Genomic DNA, 20,063 nt, shown 5'->3' with positions numbered 1-20,063 from the left:
TAAAAGATTTGATTACGATTTGTACAATCTACCCAAGATAAAATAAATACTTGTGTTATAAGCTTTTAATTATTTTCCCTAAGTCTGAGAAAATCGGTTTTAAAACCGGTTTTAAGAGTAAACTTCGGTTAAACTCGGTTTTGAAATTTCTCGGTTTTATGCAAGCCCGAGTTCTAATACCTCTCGTGTTTGGGGTTTACATAAAAAAAAAAAAAAAAATATTGAACAAGAAAATAAAAAATACGGTCATAAAAAAATTAATTTTTTTATGAATGTATTTCTAAATATGACTGATTCTAAAGAAAAAAGGTTAGGTTACCCCCTCCACTTCAGGAGGGGGTCAAGCTCCGCTTGAATCCCATGGGATTCAAGTGGAGGTTTGAACTCTTTTTCACCATTATGAAAAGCGTTCATTAGGACAACTACCATTAGTGCTTCTGAGTGATACTAAACTGATGTTATCGTGTGTTGTGTTCACGCATACCCAATCAGCACATTGTTTGCCACACCTACCTGTCAATCATATATATATCGTTCTCGACTTTGCTCCATACCGAAAACACCTACCATCTGTTTACTGAGCGAGCAGCGCTAGAGTGCCGTATCGGGAAACTAATTTTCCACGTAAGTTATCCGACGTTTCTCACCATTCTCATGTTGGCCCTATCCACTTCCACAACACCAGATGGAAGTTTATTCCAATATTCAAATTTCTACAAATCTGTCTTGCAACCATCCTTTCTCAATTTGAATTTCTCCCCTCCCATCATGTAGGAGGGGAGAGAGAAATTCAAAAAAATCAAACTCAATCAGATCTCCTCAGAGGTGCCTAGTCTCCAGATGTTGCAATTTGCAGAACTGGAGCCTTTCCTAGTAAGAGCATCCTCTTGTTCTCCTTGCTAATCTCTTGCTGTTCTCTGCACTTGTTCCAACAGATCCACATCCTTTCTAAAAATGAGGCTTCCAGACTTGCATGCAGTACTTAAGATATGGCATAATCATTGTCTTATACAACTGGTAATCACCTTCTTATCCCTTCTAGCAGAATTTCTATATGTCATTGACAAAACCCCATCAGCTGTTAGCAGCCAGCCCATCAGACAACTCCATATCTGGCTATACAGTTACCCCCCCCCCAGCTCTTTTTCGTTTTCCACAATCCTGAGTTTGGTATCACACAGTTGGTATGTTATTCTGGGATTACTGCTACCTGTATTGCAGTACCTTGCATTTGTAAGTTTTAAACTTCAGTTGCCATTTCTCAGACCACATGCCTAATTTTTCTAGATCCCTCCTCTGATTATTGTCATTAATCATCCTGCCAACTTTATATTCTGATTGAGTTTTGTATTATCTGATTATCATCTTTTCAAAGAATCTGATTGGGTTTAGCACAGAGGTCACTTACAGAAGCTGCAATCCTATTATCTTTTGAGTTTTGCAGTTAGATGGCTGGTGTTTTTTTTTTTTTTTTTTTTTGTTTAATTCAGATAGGTAATGGTAGCTCTGATATTGGGGGACTTTGGGGTTCTTTCCTCACTCTGCCTTTTTTATATTAATTTTATATTGATCAGAAATCATATTCCAAAGCTTTGCTGATAGTGCATGCTTCATCCCAGTTCCTTAAGTGCACATATCCAAAAAAACTAGATTTTTCTCATTTATTCTGCCATTTTTCTGAGCAGCTGCTACCTCTGTTCAAATCTGACGTTTACCCTAGCACAAAATGTCCTTGCATTTGGGGAAGGCACTCCCAAAACTTCTCTTGAAAAGGTTTTTTTTTTTGTTCAAAACAAAGCAGTCTGGTTAATTATTGATCCCATGTTCACAAACCACAGCACCGGTGGGGGGAAGGGGAGAACTCAACTATTAATAGTAACATTACAACTCAAAATATCAAGTTGTCATAAAAGGACTTTGTTCCTTTTATGGTAGATTTTTTTTCACTGTGCAACCCATTAATTCTGCAATAGGCAAAATCACTGCTGTTGTTTGTTATTTGGTTTTTAGGAGCATTAGCAACTAAGGCCATATTACTCCGGGATATGCGGTGGTCATTCCCTGACCTTTCCGCATCCTCCGTATTTGGTGGTGACGGGCTCGAACCCCGGTCTAATCAAGAAGCGTGTGCTACGCACTGCTGCTGCTGCTCCTTCCCACCTAGTCACTGAGGTGCCAAAATCACTGCAAGTTAATTTTATATATAAGTAAATGTATAGTATTTGTTAGTGTTCTGCCTACTTCTGTTTTGAGAACACAATTATTTTTAATTGCTTAATACTTTAATGGATTTTTGACAGTTTGTTTTTCAAAATTATTTTTTCTAGATCTTTCCTTTCCTTGTCTTTTCGAATAAAAGGTTTTATCAGTAATGGGCATATTTTCATATAGCAGTCATTGATAATCTGAACAAAAAAAGACATCTCATTGGTTTCTATATATATTAAGTTGTTAGTTTGGTTTTACTGTGGATATATTAGGCATCCTTTATTTAATTATTCATGTATCAAGGTTATTACAAGGATTCCCACTTTTAAGATAGTAGAACTGGCTCTATTGAATCTTAAGTTTTGATATCTGGTAGATTATCATTTGTAGTTCAACATTGTTCCTTTTTAACAAAAAGTTAGTTGTTAAAAGGCTCAACAAAAAGTTGATTAAATCTTCTTGCATTTTCAAAAAAAAAAAAAAAATATATACTCCTTAACAAGTTATAGGGTATAGTTTGGAAGATTGGCTCCTAACAAAATATTGAAGAAAGCAGAATGGATTCTACTTTTGTCACCTAATAGTTTGACTATTAGGTGAAATTAAGTCCTATATCCTAGTGGAAACAGATGCTTCTATGTGCATGAAAAACTAATGAAGTCGAGAGTATTGAACGGACATTTAAAATTAAGGATATGCAATAGTCTCATTAGACCAGTTGTAACATACGGTTGTGCAACTTGGACTTTAACGAGTAGATGAGCGGTTGTTGAGAGTGTTTGAACTTAGAATTTTGCGAAAAGTCTTTGGGCTGGTACAAGACGTTGGTGGATCCCAGAGGATCAGAATGAACCATGAACTTGACAATCTTATTCAGGGTGCAGACATCGTCAGATTTGTGAAGAGCTAGAAACTTGCCTGGTTGGGACATGTTATGAGAATGGATGACAGCAGAACAACTAAGGGGATAATGGAATGGAAACCTATCGGTAGGAGGGCAAGAGGAAGACCATGGAAAAGATGGATGGATGACGTTAGATAAGACTTAAAGACCATGAAAATAAAAAGTTGGAGAAGTTTGACTTCTGGGAGGGCTTACTGGTGGAACATCATTGAGAAGGCTAAGACCCTGGGTTATAATGCCAGAAGAAGAAGAATAGTTTGACTGGCATGATAACAAACCACAATGGCAGGTTTTTTAAGTTATGTAGAAATTTATTTTATTAAAAATAGTTTGACACTAATTAATTTCATAAAAAAAAAAAATAAAATACACACTCCCTTAGCATTAGCATTAGTAGAGGCATATGATGCAAGAAAGCAAGCTTATTCAGCATCAGCCAAAAAAAAAAAAAAAAAAAACCCTCTCCCATTTCACCCCTCCGTTCGTTCGAAATACCTGTCCAGTTGAGCTTTAAATTTGTTTAGGCTATCAACTTCAACAACAAGTGATGGAAGTCGGTTCCACCAACCAACCACCCGCTGGCCAAAGGCAAATTTCCGCACATCTATCCGACATCCGTCCTTCCTCAATTTGAATTTATGCCCTCTGAGGTGATTATTCTGAGAAAGATGAAGAATCCCATTGGCATTGAGCATGCTCAAACCATTCAAAGCCTTATACACCTCTATCAGATCACCTCGCCGGTGCCTAGTCTCCAGACTCTGTAATTTGCAAAACTTAAGCCTTTCTTCGTAAGAGCAACCCTTTGTTCCATTTACTAATCTTGTTGCCCTTCTCTGTACCCGTTCCAGCAGCTCTACATCCTTCTTGAAATGAGGCCTCCAGACCTGTATACAGTACTCAAGATGTGGCCTAACCATTGCCTTATACAAGGGAATAATCACCTCCTTATCCCTGCTAGAAAAATTCCTGTATATCATTGACAAGACACCATGAGCTACTCTTGCAGCTCGTCTGCACTGCTCAGAGAACTTCATATCTGCCTGCACAATTACCCCCAGGTCCTTTTCATTCTCCACCACTGTCAGTGTAGTACCGCAGAGTTGATACATTGCTCTGGGGTTACTGTTACCCATATGTAGTACTTTACATTTGTCAATGTTAAACTTCATTTGCCACCTCTCAGCCCATCTGTTCAACCTTTCCAGATCCTGTTGCAGCAGCATAGCGTCAGTAGTGTCCTTAACGACCCTGCCAACCTTTGTATCATCTGCAAACTTAGACATTAAACTTGATATCCCATCATCAATATCATTCATAAACACCGAAAACAACAATGGACCCAACACTGAACCTTGAGGAACTCCACTAATAACATTAGTCCACGTTGAGCAGTGTCCATTGATTACCACTCTCTGTCTTCTGCCACTCAACCATCCCCTTATCCATAGCAGCAATTTGCCTCCAATGCCACACTGCTCCAATTTGTGCAGCAGTCTTCCATGTGCAACAGTATCAAAAGCCTTTCTAAGATCCAAATATATAATATCAAAGTTATTCCCTGCATCCAGTTCTTTTGTGACTACATCATAGTATCCAATCAAATTGGTCAGGCAAGACCTGCCCTTAACAAAACCATGCTGCGTCTGAGCTATAACTGAATTCTTGTCTAGATGATCCTGCAGTGCTTCTTTAACCAGTGCCTCCATTAATTTACCTGGAACAGAAGTTAAACTAACAGGTCTATAATTACTTGTGTCAGCCTTTGATCCTCCTTTGTGAATTGGGGTTACATTTGCACATCTCCAGTCTATGGGTACCTCCCCTGAGTCCAAAGAAGTTCTCATAATTATGGCTAGGGGTTTGCATACTTCCTTTGCTGCCTCCTTTAATATAACTGGATAGATCCCATCCACCCCAGGTGCCTTTTTTATGTTTATCCTCAACAATCTCTCCTCCACTTTCCTCTCGGTTATTACAAAATCATCCAGCTCACTGCCAATGTTTACTTTACCTACATCATTCTCCTTCCTGAATAACTCCTCATGCGTGAATGTAGATGCAAAATACTCGTTTAGATTGTTAGCCACCTGAGCAGGATCCTCAACTGTCGAACCATCAATATCCAGTGGACCAATCTGTTTCATCCCTTTCCTTCTCGAGTTCAAGTATGTAAAGAACTCCTTTCTGTTTTTCTTTGCATCCTTTGCCAAGGATTTTTCATAGTCTGCCTTTGCCTGCCTAATCTCCTTTGTGACTTGGTTACAGACCAACTTATATCTATCATAGGCTTCCATGTCACCCATTAATTTGTATGTATCCCATGCATTTTTCTTCTCTGCCACATGTCTCATTAGTCCATCTGACAACCATTTAGGCCTAAACCTTGAACAATATTTCTTAGTTGGTATGTAAAGCCTGGTAGCCACCAAGATTAGTTCCTTGAATGCTTCCCATTTTGAGTTTGCTGTTGGTAACATCATCAGTTGGTCCCACTGTATAGAATTTAAATACTGTCTCAGACCATCATAGTCGCCTTTACGAAAACAAAAGCCCTTCCCTTTACCTCTGATGGTAGTTACCTCCTTGAGTAAATCCCACTTCAACACACTGATCACTGCCACCTAGTGGTTCATTTATCTGCAGGTTCTTAATGCATGAAGAATCACTACTGATAATCAGATCAAGAGTATTGCTCCCTCTTGTTGCCTCACGAACATGCTGATGTAGAAAACAATCATCCAATAAATCCACAAAAGCCTTGCTAGTGTGCGAGTGACCAACCCACAAATTCCAGTCAATATCTGGGAAATTAAAATCCCCCATTATAAGACTCTCTGATTTACTGGCCCACTCTATTTCCCTGTACAATATATTATTATACTCATCAGAGTCATTAGGCCTATAGCACACTCCTACTCTCAATTTTGATTTCCCTATGCTTATGTCACACCAAACTGACTCGACACTGCCCTGCCCATCGATGTCAACTGGCTTCACTTCCTTTGACTTTATGTGTTTCTTAATTAATATCATAACCCCTCCTCCCCTCCTGTCCTGTCTATCCTTTCTATATACATTGTATTCCCCAAATTCCAGTTCCGCATTACTTATATCTGTGTGACACCACGTCTCTGATATCCCAACAATATCTGCCTTTGATGTTTTGAGCAATACCTCAAATTCATCAAATTTATTTACCAAACTCCTAGCATTGGTGTACACGCAGGTATACATGCACATGTTTCTATTCTTAGCTACCCTAACACAACCCATGTGTTTACTTGTAACGCAATGACTACCAGCAGTCTCTGAAATATCCTGCATCTTGTTTTTCAGACTTCTGCTCATTTGAATAGAAGCAGTGCAAGAATCACTTCCACCTCTGCCAGTGGCTACTGTTAATCTATTAGTCCTTGTATCCCCCCCAACTAGCAGTTTTCCGACCCACCTAACACTGCCTCGACAGCATCAGCAAAAATTCTTGCACCCTTTCTATTTAAGTGTATCCCATCCCTGTAGAAGCAATCTCTCCTGTTAACAAGTACAGTCCAGGCTGAAAAAAATTCTACCCCTTGAGCCTTGCACAATCCCTCCAGGGCCGAATTGATCGACAAGGCTCTCATCATATACTCCCTCCTATCGTGTCTGGGCAGAATTGCAGACACTTTCAAGTTCAACCCTAATTCACGGCTTTTTTTCAACAGTGACCTGTACTTGCTAAGTAATTCCGCCGGTCTCCTACTCCTATGATAACAAACCACAATGGCAGGTTTTTTAAGTTATGTAGAAATTTATTTTATTAAAAATAGTTTGACACTAATTAATTTCATAAAAAAAAAAAATAAAATACACACTCCCTTATTTGTTAGTTTAGACTATTTGGTTACATTTGACTGTATTTAAAAATTTTATCATAAATTTTTAAAAGATCTAAAGGATATTTTTAATAACTTTAGGTATTTACTCTGCCAAGTTTAAAGCCATATGGGAAATATAAACTTACTGCCCAAGAAGGTGCACGTGTGAGAAAAATTGCTGTTGCAAATTTTCCAAGCAAGAATGGTAAGTATATTGTTGACTTTTCTTTTCTAACTTATATGCAGATTTTATTTTTAAAAGTAAGTTAATTATTCTCATTTAATGTCAATAATTTGGTCTGTTATGCCAACATTGGAATAACTGAAATGGGTGTCATGAATCACCCATGAAAGGTATATTAATAATTAATAATATTGATATTACTAAGTAAAGTAAAAGTTTAAAATTTGTCTCTTCAGTGAACAAAAAACTTATTGTTAAACTTTTATTGTGAGTTTCAGCATTGTTGGAAAACAACTCTCTCTACACACACACACACATAGCCTGAGAATAATTTGTAATATGTTACTGATATTTATGACAGTAAAGTCCATGACTTGTAGCTTCATAGTCTGGATGAATCAATGAGGAATGTTAGATAAAATAAATGAAGTAGGAATGTTTAAATACTGGGTTAATGTTTGTAAATGCAATGTATTATAATAAGTAAAAAGTTCCTTTAATGAAGCTCAAAGGTTCCTAAAATAATAAAGATTAAAAAGACAAACTTAGATATAACCAAAGATAAGGGATATTGCCAATAGCTTCAGGCAAAGCAAACATATTTATATTTCTTCATGTTACTATATATGCAAAGAATTGAAATACTTTAGCATTTTGTGTCCATTAAACAGACAGATAGTAATTAGAACTATTATTTTTGTTGCTGTACCCAGTGAGCCAAGAAAATATATTAGTTCTTTGCTTGAGTCAAGTTGTAAATTATTTAATTTCCATGCATGTTGGTATTTTGTTCGAAATACAGATTTAAGAAAATAGAATTTGCCTTTGAGGTAGAGGCTGAACCCTTTCACTTGAGTGTGCATTATAGTTAAATTTGATACAAAAGATTGTAAGATCTTGTCACTATGGTAAACTTTATCTTGTAAACTATGTAAGACTGAAATAACAGCCGCTATCCATTGAGACTGAAATAACAGCCGCTATCCATTGAACCAGGCATTTTGTTCACACAACCCAAAAATGAAACTTTTTGTAAATTACCATCAAAAATATTTTGATGGCAATTTAGATAAAGCAGAATACCTGGATTTCAATAAAGCAGTGTATCTGGATATTCCTCAAAATGGAGTCAGTAGAGGCTTAGACGTGATGGAATTTAACATTTAAAAAAAAAAAAAAAAAAAACAGCAGGGCATTGTAGAGCGGAAAAAAAAAAAAAAAAAAAAGAATAAAATTAAAAAAAGTGTGTGTGTGTGTCCATGATAAGCAAAATGCTTATCATGGGATTACTAATAACTTAAACAGATATAATACTTAGACTATATTAAATAATATATATATATATATATATATATATATATATATATATATATAGAATCAAATTACTAAAGTGTAGAAATGTGATATTATAATTACTAAAGCATAGAACAGGGATTTTATATGATAATATTAACCAATCGGATTAATGCCATCGGCGATAGAGCACTACACCCGTCATTAAATATATGCAGTAATGAAATAATGTTAAAATGTAGAGGCCATCCTGTAGTTTAAAAAACCGATGTAATCCATGAACCAACCGGACCCTAGGCAACAATGGTTAAACATTAATATAAATTCAATAAAAATATACATAATACGCCATCCATGGGAAAAGATACTTTCCCACGTATCTTTTCCCACTAAAAGATACATTTAGCACGACCAATAGCTGAATTTGGCCCGACCGATCAGCTATTGGTCGGGCTAAATGTCATCCAGCCTGTATTCTGCAAAATTACAGTTAAGCTACTTAATTTTTATTAGATATATTTTTTATTATATTTTTATACCAATCTTGTGGGTCATTATGGACTTTTTTTGGTCCTAGTTATACAGGCAGATGACAACAGAAACTGATAGCTCAGCCAACCATGGGTTTGGTATTTTGTAGGGGTTTAGCCCTCGACAAAGTCCCTTGCAAAGTATCTTTTCCCATGGATGGCGTATTATGTATATTTTTATTGAATTTATATTAATGTTTAACCATTGTTGCCTAGGGTCCGGTTGGTTCGTGGATTACATCGGTTTTTTAAACTACAGGATGGCCTCTACATTTTAACATTATTTCATTAATATATATATATATATATATATATATAGAGAGAGAGAGAGAGAGAGAGAGAGAGAGAGAGAGAGAACACTGTCACTAGAAGTATAGTTTGATGCTGGGTCAATTATGCAAGTTCATCAAAACAAGAAAAAGATTGAGCTTTGTTTTCCTAGAAGCAAAAAGAATATATACAGTTCAGAAATACTAGATACCTTGGTCTATGTGGCTCTAGAAAAAGACATTATATGGAAATATACTATGTTAACAAGTTATGTAACAATATCTTCAGTAATTTTCAGCTTTTTTTAAATAGATTAATTTTTTCTGAGAAAAAAATCAGGCAGCACAACTGAATGAGCTTGGCATTTTTTTTATTTATTTATTTATTTATTTTTGCAGATGAACACTATTCTGAACACTGTATGACGTGTCTTTCTAATCAAGGTGACTTGAGTATATATACCATTCCTGATCTACGGCCACAAGTTAATTATCACTGTCTTAAGAGGGAAGATATCAAGTAAGTTATATTATATGCTATTGTATGAAGTAGAATGAATGAGCAGTCTAAAAACAAAATAATAAACACTTGACTCCACATTTGTGAAGTAAAGTGTTTATTCTGTTTTTAGACTGTTCATGCAGCATCCTATTATATCATGTATTATCCTTCAGTGTAATAATTTATTTGAAAATGGATAGGTCTTGAGACCTGAATCTCAAAGTAGTTGTGGATGGTAATGATAAAATATGACTCTGACCAATGCTGATGGTATGGTTGATGAGCACAATTAACAATCCGAATTTTATTAGAATCAAGTATATGACTCAGCCAAAGGAGAATCCTGAATCCCCATCTCTTTAAATAAAAATCATATGTTTATCTGGATTCCTCTTAGTTTGACTTCACTAACATTCATTGCAGTCAGAGCAGTAGGTTACCCAGATCTGCATGAATAAAGAAAAGAGTGGTTTTACCTGTGTCCGGTGACAAATTTCTCAACATAGTGTTGAATGGATTCAGTCTTCGTACTTCTCCCTAGCTTTGATTCTTCTTCCTAGCATGTTCAATCACTGGCCATATAGTTCACTGCATTCTGACCGCATCCTTTCTATATGAATTTTGTGGAAGGAAGGGTGTATGGTATATTCAACTTTGAAATCTTTATTCACTCAGACCAGGATAAAGTACAGGTCTGGATTTAAAATGGAGGATCCATTTTTTTTTTTTTTTTTTTTTTTTTTTTAACTCATTTGACCCCTCTCTGTTTTATCATCGTAAGTTTTCTCCATCTTTTTTAAAAAATAAAAAAAAAGTAGTAAAACTATAGATTCGCTGTTAAGTTCCTAATTGGGTTAGTTCTTGAGTAGTTCTATGAATTTCTGCATATTTTTGTTAATGAATTGGCCATCAAAGCAGCTTGTCTATGTTGCACAAAGTGTTGTGCAGAATGCAGGTATCACTTTGCCTTTTTCTCTGCTCTGTGTGACCACAGCATTCATCATTTCTCTGTCTCTGTCTGTTTTTTTTTTTTTTTCAGATTTGAGTTCATACGCTGCTATGGTTGAAAATTGCATGGATTTTTTGTGTATTGTAGCACCACGAAATCCTGATTGCCCTTAATTCAATGTGCATATACATTACAATGAACATGTAAATTTTTCTGAACTCTGCTACCACAAATATTTATAGAAAAATATTTGTTTCTTAAGGGACAAATGTGATTACTACGAAGAAATATAAAATTAGATGTAACATTTCCCCATAAACATTAGCATTTGTAAAGGCATATGGTGCAAGAAAGCAATCTTATATAGCATCAGCCAAAAAAAAAAAAAAAAAAACACCTTCTCATTTCACTCATCCACTCGCTCCAAATGTTTGTCTAGTTCTGCCTTGAATCTATTTAAGCTATCAACTTTTCCAACGACAGATGGAACATAATCTTCCTTTGGTTTGTGCTTGTTGTGCAGGCTCATTTTTCAGAAATGTTTTCCTAATTGTGAAATAGCAAAAAAAAAAAAAAAAAAAAAAAACACTACACATTATTATGGTTGCAAAAAAAAACAAAAATGCAGCTATTGTTAGTGAAATTGAAATTGCTTTTCTGTTCTATCCATTCCTTTATCCGTTATGGGTATGGTGTCCAGCAAGCTCAATCACAAGATAATAATTTATAATGATAATAACTCTTTATTAACAATTAAAAGAACATGATGATGGAATGGGCTTTACAGTTGAATACACACAGTATCTCCCTCCTCAAAAAAAACCGTCATTTGCAAATATTACTTATTAATTTTGCTGTAATATTTCAATTCAACTGTTGAATAATTTGACAACTATATGCATTTAATTTCTCTATCTTTGGGATATTTTGCCCACAGGATGTAGTTTTATGCTGACATTGCATATGATAGCACTGTCTATAAGTCTGGTTATTTTAGCATTACTGGGAGGGAGGGGGGGGAAGGTGTAACAGACAAGACTTGTTTCTGATATGGAAGCACCCGATGCACGAGCTCCCCAAACATTCCCATTTGAAACTCCACGATATCTTTACTGCATCCCATAACTGCTAGTTTATCACTTTGACTTTGCAAAACCAGATGAAAATTACCACTGCTCTAGTGTAGGAAGCTGTTTGGCTTCTTATACTGTGAGCTATTTGCCATAATCTATTATGGATGCATTGGTCATAATTCAATGATCACTGAGTGTGTTTTTAACACCTGATACTGAGCTGAGTTTGCCCAACATGGCAAGATAGCAAAAGCTTACTTTGCTGTGTAGTTCCTTTATTTATGTGCATTTCATTATTCTTTGATTAAGTGACTTTTCAGAAAAAATCTGTTACTTTAATTTTCAAATAGTCCTCATGTAATATACATGTGCATGTACACTGAGTGAACAGAAATCATGGGATACCTTTTGCCCAGATAAGGGCAGTCACACAGCGAAGCATTGAGTTCACTAGTTCATGAAAGTGTTCTGAAGGTATTTCCATCCATTCATGCTTCTGCACCACTGTCCATAATTTCATCGCATTCCTGGGTGGAGGATCCAAAGCTCGAATGGACCTTTCTACAGCATCCCAAAGATGCTCCACAGGGTTCATGTCCAGTGAACGGGGAGGCCATTCCATGGTGGTAAAATCTGCAGAATGCTCTCCGAACCATGTTCTTGTCACCACGGCTCTGTGAGGAGGTGCATTGTCCTGCTGAAAGAGTCCATTACTCTGTGGGTTCATGATGATCATGAAGGGATGCAGATGGTCTACAAGAATGGACACAAACCTGGTCGTTCAGAGATGTCTAGACATACCAGAGGTCCCAACGTGTGCCAGTTGAACACACCCCAGACCATTACTGACCATCCACCTGCCTAAACGGTTCTTGCTGACATGGCATGTGCATAGCTTTGTGCAGTTCTGCCAAATATGCATCCTCCCGTTCACTCGAAATAACTGGAAATGGGACTCATCGGACCAGGAGACCCTTCTCCAATCATTCAAGGTCCAGCACCGATGTTCTTTTGCCCATTTGAGGCATAGAGTCCTGTGTCATGGTGTTAGCAATGGGATTCGGGTAGATCGGTGGTTCCCCATAACCTATTGTAGCTAATAATTTCCTGATGGTTTTGGTGGAGACGTTTCTGGCACCTCCCTCGTTGAAGTCGGCAGTGATTTGTGCCACTGTCGCTCTCTGGTTGGCTGAAACAATGCGAGACAGGCATCAACGGCCACGTTCTTCCACCTTTCTCTGCCCACATCGCTCTCCATGATGAGATGTTATTCCGGAAATGGCATATTCCCGATACATGTGGTAGATGACTTTCATCAACAGGTGAAATACCACCACTTTGCTAATTGGAGGCTCGAAGTGGTGAAACCCATGTTTAGTCTCTAGAGCAAAGTTTCCGGCATCCCCCTTCCCCCCATACTTCTCCTTCAACCCATGCACGGTACTAAGTACTATAGGTTTTGATACCTTTCGTGTTTGGGGTTTTCATAAAAAAAAACACTCTTGATACTGTAAAATGGGGGATAGTGCAGTTTTTGTACCACCTCCGTGATAGAGTGACCCATGCATTGGGCACCCACTATCATCCCTCTTTCAAAGTTTTGTTAACTCACGACATTTATCCATACTGACCTCGAATTACCGTCTACATGAATGCAGTGATGCAGTGTACCTATATACCTGCTAAGCAGTGGGTTCACCACTAGTGGGAGTGGTGACAGCGTTGCATTGCCTAGGAACCAGGTATCCCATGAATTCTGTCCTTTCAGTGTATATGGAAATTGAAATTATATCCATTATATGAAATGAAAGTATTAACTGAAAACAGATTGTATATACACTTAAGAATTAAAGCAAATTATTAAAATTTTGAATACAAAACCTGGTATTCAACATATATTTTATATCATTGCTATATAAGAAAGTTAGGTTCTATGCTTTTATGATCAAGTATGCTATTATTTTTATTATTTGTCTATGCTATTATTTTCTGTGGTCATACCTCATTTTGTTTTACAAGTAAAATTAGAATAGAGTAGATCACAAAACATCTGTAAAGTTTGTAATTGGTTTCTTATTTCTATAGCATATTGCCATCATCATTATAGCTGTCTTTATAATTTTGTTTGCCGTGCTAGTTTTTGCAAAAGAGTTTGAAAATATCTTCAATGTCATTTTTGATAGTCATTAATTCTTTAATGTTGGTATATTTTCATACTATCTCATTTCCTCATGTGTTAGAGTGCATGTTTATAGAGGGATGGCTCTGGCTCTTTATAAGAAAAAAATATATATACTGGAATGTTAGCAAATCATTAAACCTTGGGAACAGGACTCATGTTTGGATTTTTTTATGCTTCAACTTTCATTCATGTATAGAACATAAATTCCCCATGCCACTATTATAGTAACACCTTCACAGCTCCAGCCTCATGGTACCTTGGTATTTTCATGCAAGATGATTGCTGCTGCTGTTCAACTCTCCTATCTCCTTTAGAACATATTCTATGCCACCCGATTCCTGGTTATAATCTTGAGTACACAGTAGTGTCTCTACTTTTCGACAACTCTATAAATATAGAATTACACAGAGAGAATAGCATACATATTTATGTTGAATTACTATGTTCATGCAAACAGAAACAAAAAAAAAATTGTTTGGAGATAATTTTTTCTCTTAGGGGGATTATGTTATTTGTAGTTTCTCTTTTTTCAGGATTTAGTTTAATTTGGTTTCTTTAGCAATTCATTTCTTTCGATAGATCTCTAGCATTTCAGGTTCCTTCATTAAGCTATTTTCTTTCAAATAAGAAAATAGTCAATTGAAATAATAAAGTTTTAAATACATGATCAGAAAGTTAAAATTTCATTACTTTCTGTCTTTTAAGCCTATAAATGATAATACTGATTAAAATAGTTCATCTGTTTAGTGTAATAGCTTAGAAAATTAAAGTTTTGATGATAAAATGTTAATTTTTGCATAGAGGACAACCACCACAAGTTGTTTCCAACTGCACAGTGAATAAGAGACACTCCTTTATGAAAAAGCTGAATTAGTTTGAAAAAAAGGTATGTTTTATGTCTTAAATGCATGTGGAGACACTTATCTATCCAGTGTCAGTGACAAAGCTTGGACTTATTCATGCTTTTGAAGCTACCGTTATCCATAAGTTGATGTAAAGTTATTATAATTTTTGATTGAATATCATCACTAAGGTGGTGAATTCATTTTTCAATTAAAGAAAAAAACTCAAAGGCACCATTTGTGCCTTTTGAGTTTTTATCAGACAACAGCCTTGGCTAACAGTCTTGTATCAAATAGTGAATAAATGTGCCAAATTGAACAGGCAGCAGTAAGGAAGGAAAAATTTTTATTGAAATGTTAAAAGCCAGTGCCTGCATTGAAATAGTACTAGCCTCTTTATTTCATTGCTGCATTAGGCCAAAACAGCCCAGTAACAGGGCTTAAATTCTGCATGTAATGAAAGCTAAATTTTCAATTAGAAGTTTTTCTTCTACACAATGCTTGTCTGCTCATCTATATTAAATGTGTTTGTTTGCCCTTATACATAGTTACCATTTAAGGTTACCTGTTATTGATAAGGAGCCAAATAACTCCGAAACTAGTTAGGTTGACTTCTGGATAACTCAGTTGTTTCTATGTGAGCAAGCTGTCACTGGATGGACAAAGAGTCTTCAGACAGTTAAGACAAAAAAAAATTACAGAATAGCATTGAAATAGTAATAACTTCATCTTTTTTTAATAAGCATGAATCTTTTGTTTGCATACCAGACATCATAAGACAACCTCTTTAATGAGAATATGTTGTCCTTTGGAATTAAAGGATAAAACACACTTTGAGGTGTTATGTACATGAGGCAGTTGCTCTGTATGGAAGAGATTAATCCCTTATTTTGGGGCGGTGGCAAGGATGGAATTCTTCTGTTTTGTTTGTCCTGTTATAGCAAATGTATAGTTCTGTTGTAATCGGTTATTATACTAATATTATAATTTTTTATATTTTTTCCATTGTACATTTTTACTACTGTTAAATTATAACTACACAGCAGTTTAATTTTTATTTCTCCCCTCCTAGTGGAATTTCCAGTCTTGTTTTCACAAGAAATGGTCAAGGTTTTTATCTTCAGTCACCTTGCGAGTTCCAGAGGTTTTCTTTATCAACTTGTAATATTATAAATACAGAATGCATTCTAGAACTTCCAGAAAGTACAAGGACACCTATTATTTTTTTAAATGATGGGGAGGTGAAACGAATAGATGAAAATATTACACAAGAAACTGCACATTTAAACAACAAGGAATGTGGAGTACCAACAGAAACAGACAAAAAGGCAGAATCAGACCTTCCATTAGAAGGAAGAATTTCAAGTGGTGGAGACGATACTGTGTAAGATATTTATAGTTTGAATCCTAACATACTTATTTCTTTGTAATTGTAATTGTTTACTGGTAATTTTAAGTTTCTTCCTTAACAAGAGGTTAATTTGTAGCATTTACTATACTGTTGGAATAAACACACAGATTTTTCTGAGCCTATCATATTGACTCACTACAGGACATAATTGGTAATATCATTAATGACACAAAACAATTTGGCATGTTGAATAATTTTTTTTAATAGGCATTTGTTAGAACAAGTATGGCCCAGTTAATTATTGGGAACTGAAAGAATTTGTAATCACCGAAAGGGGCTGGAAGAGAAATTATCACACTAGTGAATAAGCTACCAAGAACTGATGGCATCTGCCTAGTTATGTCATAGAGGTAGTAAGAGAAGCCATCAGTAGGTAACTTCAAGAATGAAATGAGTAACAAGTTTGATTGCAATGGCTGGGAAAAAATGGCTGCAGGATCATTTGACCCAAATGGGTTAACATGATCCACTCCAACAGAGCATACGTTGTTGGGGTAGATAATGTTTAACCAGTCTGATAGGCTACTATTTTGGAGCAGTTTGGCAATAGAGGTATGATACCACTGTATGTAGAAGATATTCTGATTTTAAGATTCACAACCGCTTTATTTTTTATCATTTAACTTATACACAGTATAAATTAAATGATAAAAACAAAGTGGTTGTGAATCTTAAAAGTGTCACAGTGTTTGAGCTGATGATCTTGTTAAGTCCATTGTCATGTCAGGTATCCATTATTGGTATTTCAAGTTTGTCGCTGTTTTTTAGTGATACAAAGATTGACAAGGTAGTTAACAGCAAATAGTTATTAGTATTTTGGAATATAATTATAGTGGTGCGATATGGCTATCACTCCGCTATATTATTCAGTACAAGATTCAATCAGTTTAATAAACTTTTCATTTCAGTCACTTTACCATGTATGAGTTACAAGTCATATTTTTAATATTTATTGATATGAACAATAGCAGTATACAGCACAGAAATGTATGCATGACTGTGCATATGTGGTCTTTGCTTGTAGTGGTTTACAAGAGAGAATATTGCATATTAAGCTATGTAAAGTAGCAAATTATATATTTGGTACAATCTTATTCAAAAATTATGTGATAACTGTCTGTCTGTCTGTAACTACTTTTTATTTACAAAAATGAAAGGTACCAAATTATTACTGCAATATTCGTGTTTTTTTTTCCCTACAACATATCAACACGGCTTCCACAAATCATTTTATAGAGGTCCCAGCGAGAAGTCAGTTTCTTATTAGATCTCTCTCTCTCTCTCTCTCTCTCCCTCCCTCTCCTTTCCTCTTTTCTAGCATGTTGGGTATTGCTCTTTCAGTCACTGTTGACTCCAATTTGCAACTTGTTGATCTGAAGGACCCACCCCTCCCCGCAGAGAAAAGTGTTAAATCTGGTGATCGGCAAGGCCAAATATCCATCTTATTCAATCCCATTGACCAAGAAAGTTGACATTGAAAGAATCCTGTTCATGGCCAAGGAAATGATGTGTGTTATCACGTTAGAAAGTGGCTTTTCTCTCAGGGTCATGAGTGCCAAACAAGTTAATATAGCAATTGCAAAGTGATTTCTAAGTGCATTCTCCTATAAATTGATGTTTATGGAGAGGATTCAGTTCCTACTTATTACAAGCAGCCTTTGTAGAAGTCATGACAATTCTTACTGGTTGACTCTCTGTAAAACCCCTTTTAAAGCGTCAACCTCTACCATTCCACCTAGAACTCAAGGCCTTCATCAATTTACAGAATATGTACTTGATATAGTCCCAAAGTAAATGTGTTTTTTGCTTTAATTGCAGTAAATCTTCCCCCCACTTTGTTTAAAAAAAATCAAGCATATTAAAAGTGTGTAAACAAAGAAATTTGTTTTTTTACAAAGCAAAGTGGAGGAGGAAACATTTCCTGCAGTTAAAGCAAAAAACACATTTACTTTGGGACTCTCTCATACATACTCTCTAAATTGATGAAGGCCTTGAGTCCCTCATATCCTTATATTCTGTTTATTCATTTTGCCACTTAAATGTAATGAAAATTATGCACTCCATTGAATCTTCATCATTTTTAATCTGAGCTAATATTTTTGTGCAAAACCCCTGTATTCAGGAATTTTGCAAAAAAATATTAGTGCACCAGGGGTTTTCTTAAAACTCTTACACCATGGACTGAGGCCTGTCAAGTTCATCTTTCATACAATTTTTGGATTTTGTGGGAAAGCTCTCCACAAGTACCACTGTTAGACTACTACCCAGCACCGGCCAGTTGCCATATGTATGCTGAACTACTATTTTCAGAGTTGGATTCTACAAAGAGAAAAATGGATTGCACCCTCTTGACACCACTGAATATATCCATCTTTGTTTACACTATGCATGCACTCTCTTTTGATAACCCCTTAAGTCAAAATAATAAAGGTATACAAAACTTAACTCTATTGCCAATATGCAAGCACTACTTTTTTAAATAAGTTTAGAATAATATAATTACAGCTGAATGAATAAATACCTTTTTGAAAGCACGCCACTCCCACCATTCCTACATATAAAGAGCAAAAAAAAAAAAAAAAAAAAAACTGCTCTGTAGCTTTGTATGTAATATGCCAAGCTTAAAGTTGTAACCTCTAAAGGTTACAATTTTAAGCTTGGCATATTACATACAAAGACTGAGCTATAAGATTTTTCTAACTACATTGATAATTGGGATGGATGGATGGATTGGGGGGGGGGGGAGATTATTTTTCAACTTAATCATCAATACTATTTATACCTTTTCTATAAAAAGACTTCTTAGACTTCTTATTTTATAAAAAGACGCATAGCTGCTGACATACATTGTTTTCAACCTCTGCATTATCAGAAAAAGTTTGCTAATAAGCCGTTCTTAAATGGTCTAAACCAGTGATGCACAACCTTTTCTATCAACAGGTTGCATTACAGATATTTTCTGAGCTTGCGGGCCACATTAAGAAAAATTTTAATAAATACAAAAATTACTTTAAAATACTATTGATTTGATATGTTAACATTGTAAATAAATTTAATTTGTGCATTTGAATTTATTATCACATTAGTACATACATACATAACTAAGAACAAGACATTTATATTTTTCATTATATCTAACAATAAAAGTGTTTTTTTATTATTTCAATGCAAAAAAAAAAAAAAAAATCTGAAAAATTGGTAAGCAAACTAATCTTTAGTATATGTTTTAGTTCTCCATCTATGCTAGTGAGATCTTTGAGCCTGCATTGCTTTTGCTAAATGTTTCATGTCTGGTGTGATGTTGGTAGTGTTCATTTTTAATATTGAATTTAAATTTTTATCCATTAGCTGATGATTTCTATACTTCAATTTAATCATCTTCATAAGTGAAAATGCCTGTTCAAATGCCTGAAAATGCCTTCATAAGTGAAAATGCCTGTTTAAGTGCTTCCAAACAAACAAGCATAATAAGCTGCTCTCTGAGAGAGAGAGAGAGAGAGAGAGAGAGAGAGAGAGAGAGAGAGAGAGAGAGAGAGAGAGAGAATTAGGAAAGACTTCTTTTGAAAGACATTTATAGAAGTTTAGCATATTCCTCTCTTTGAACTTTTAGAGCAGCTCATCATTACACTGAAGTTCAATGAGTTGCAGCTGCAAATTTGAATCTGCATCTTTGGGAAGCTTTGAAAAGATTTGCAAAGATTATCAACATGTTTTTATCGGGTTCTATGTCTACATGACAAACATACTTGGAATTATTCATATTATATTTAAGTTTCTTGGCATCTAGGAAAGTGAGGTGTTATTGTTTGCTAGTGGTTCTCTAAATAGCTCTAATTTTATCTGAAAGGTGACACCC

The 20,063-nt window shown here is 35.4% G+C and overlaps 1 protein-coding gene across 1 annotated transcript in view; it reads left to right on the top strand.

Moving 5' to 3' along the window:
* Positions 1–20,063, top strand: part of LOC150076780 (lethal(2) giant larvae protein homolog 1-like) — a 227,416-nt gene that overhangs the window by 159,769 nt on the left and 47,584 nt on the right. The window contains exons 15-17 of the mRNA XM_090386649.1: positions 7,072–7,177; positions 9,648–9,768; positions 15,869–16,180. Of these exons, the coding sequence (XP_090242775.1) occupies positions 7,072–7,177; positions 9,648–9,768; positions 15,869–16,180 (539 nt within the window). The remainder of the gene's footprint in view (positions 1–7,071; positions 7,178–9,647; positions 9,769–15,868; positions 16,181–20,063) is intronic.

The sequence above is a fragment of the Mastigoproctus giganteus genome, chromosome 12 (genome assembly GCF_048544385.1).
Source record: "Mastigoproctus giganteus isolate SK-2022 chromosome 12, ASM4854438v1, whole genome shotgun sequence".
Classification (NCBI taxonomy): domain Eukaryota; kingdom Metazoa; phylum Arthropoda; class Arachnida; order Uropygi; family Thelyphonidae; genus Mastigoproctus; species Mastigoproctus giganteus.
Note: the sequence above shows the minus strand (reverse complement) of the source record. Positions and strands in the feature narration are given on the sequence as shown.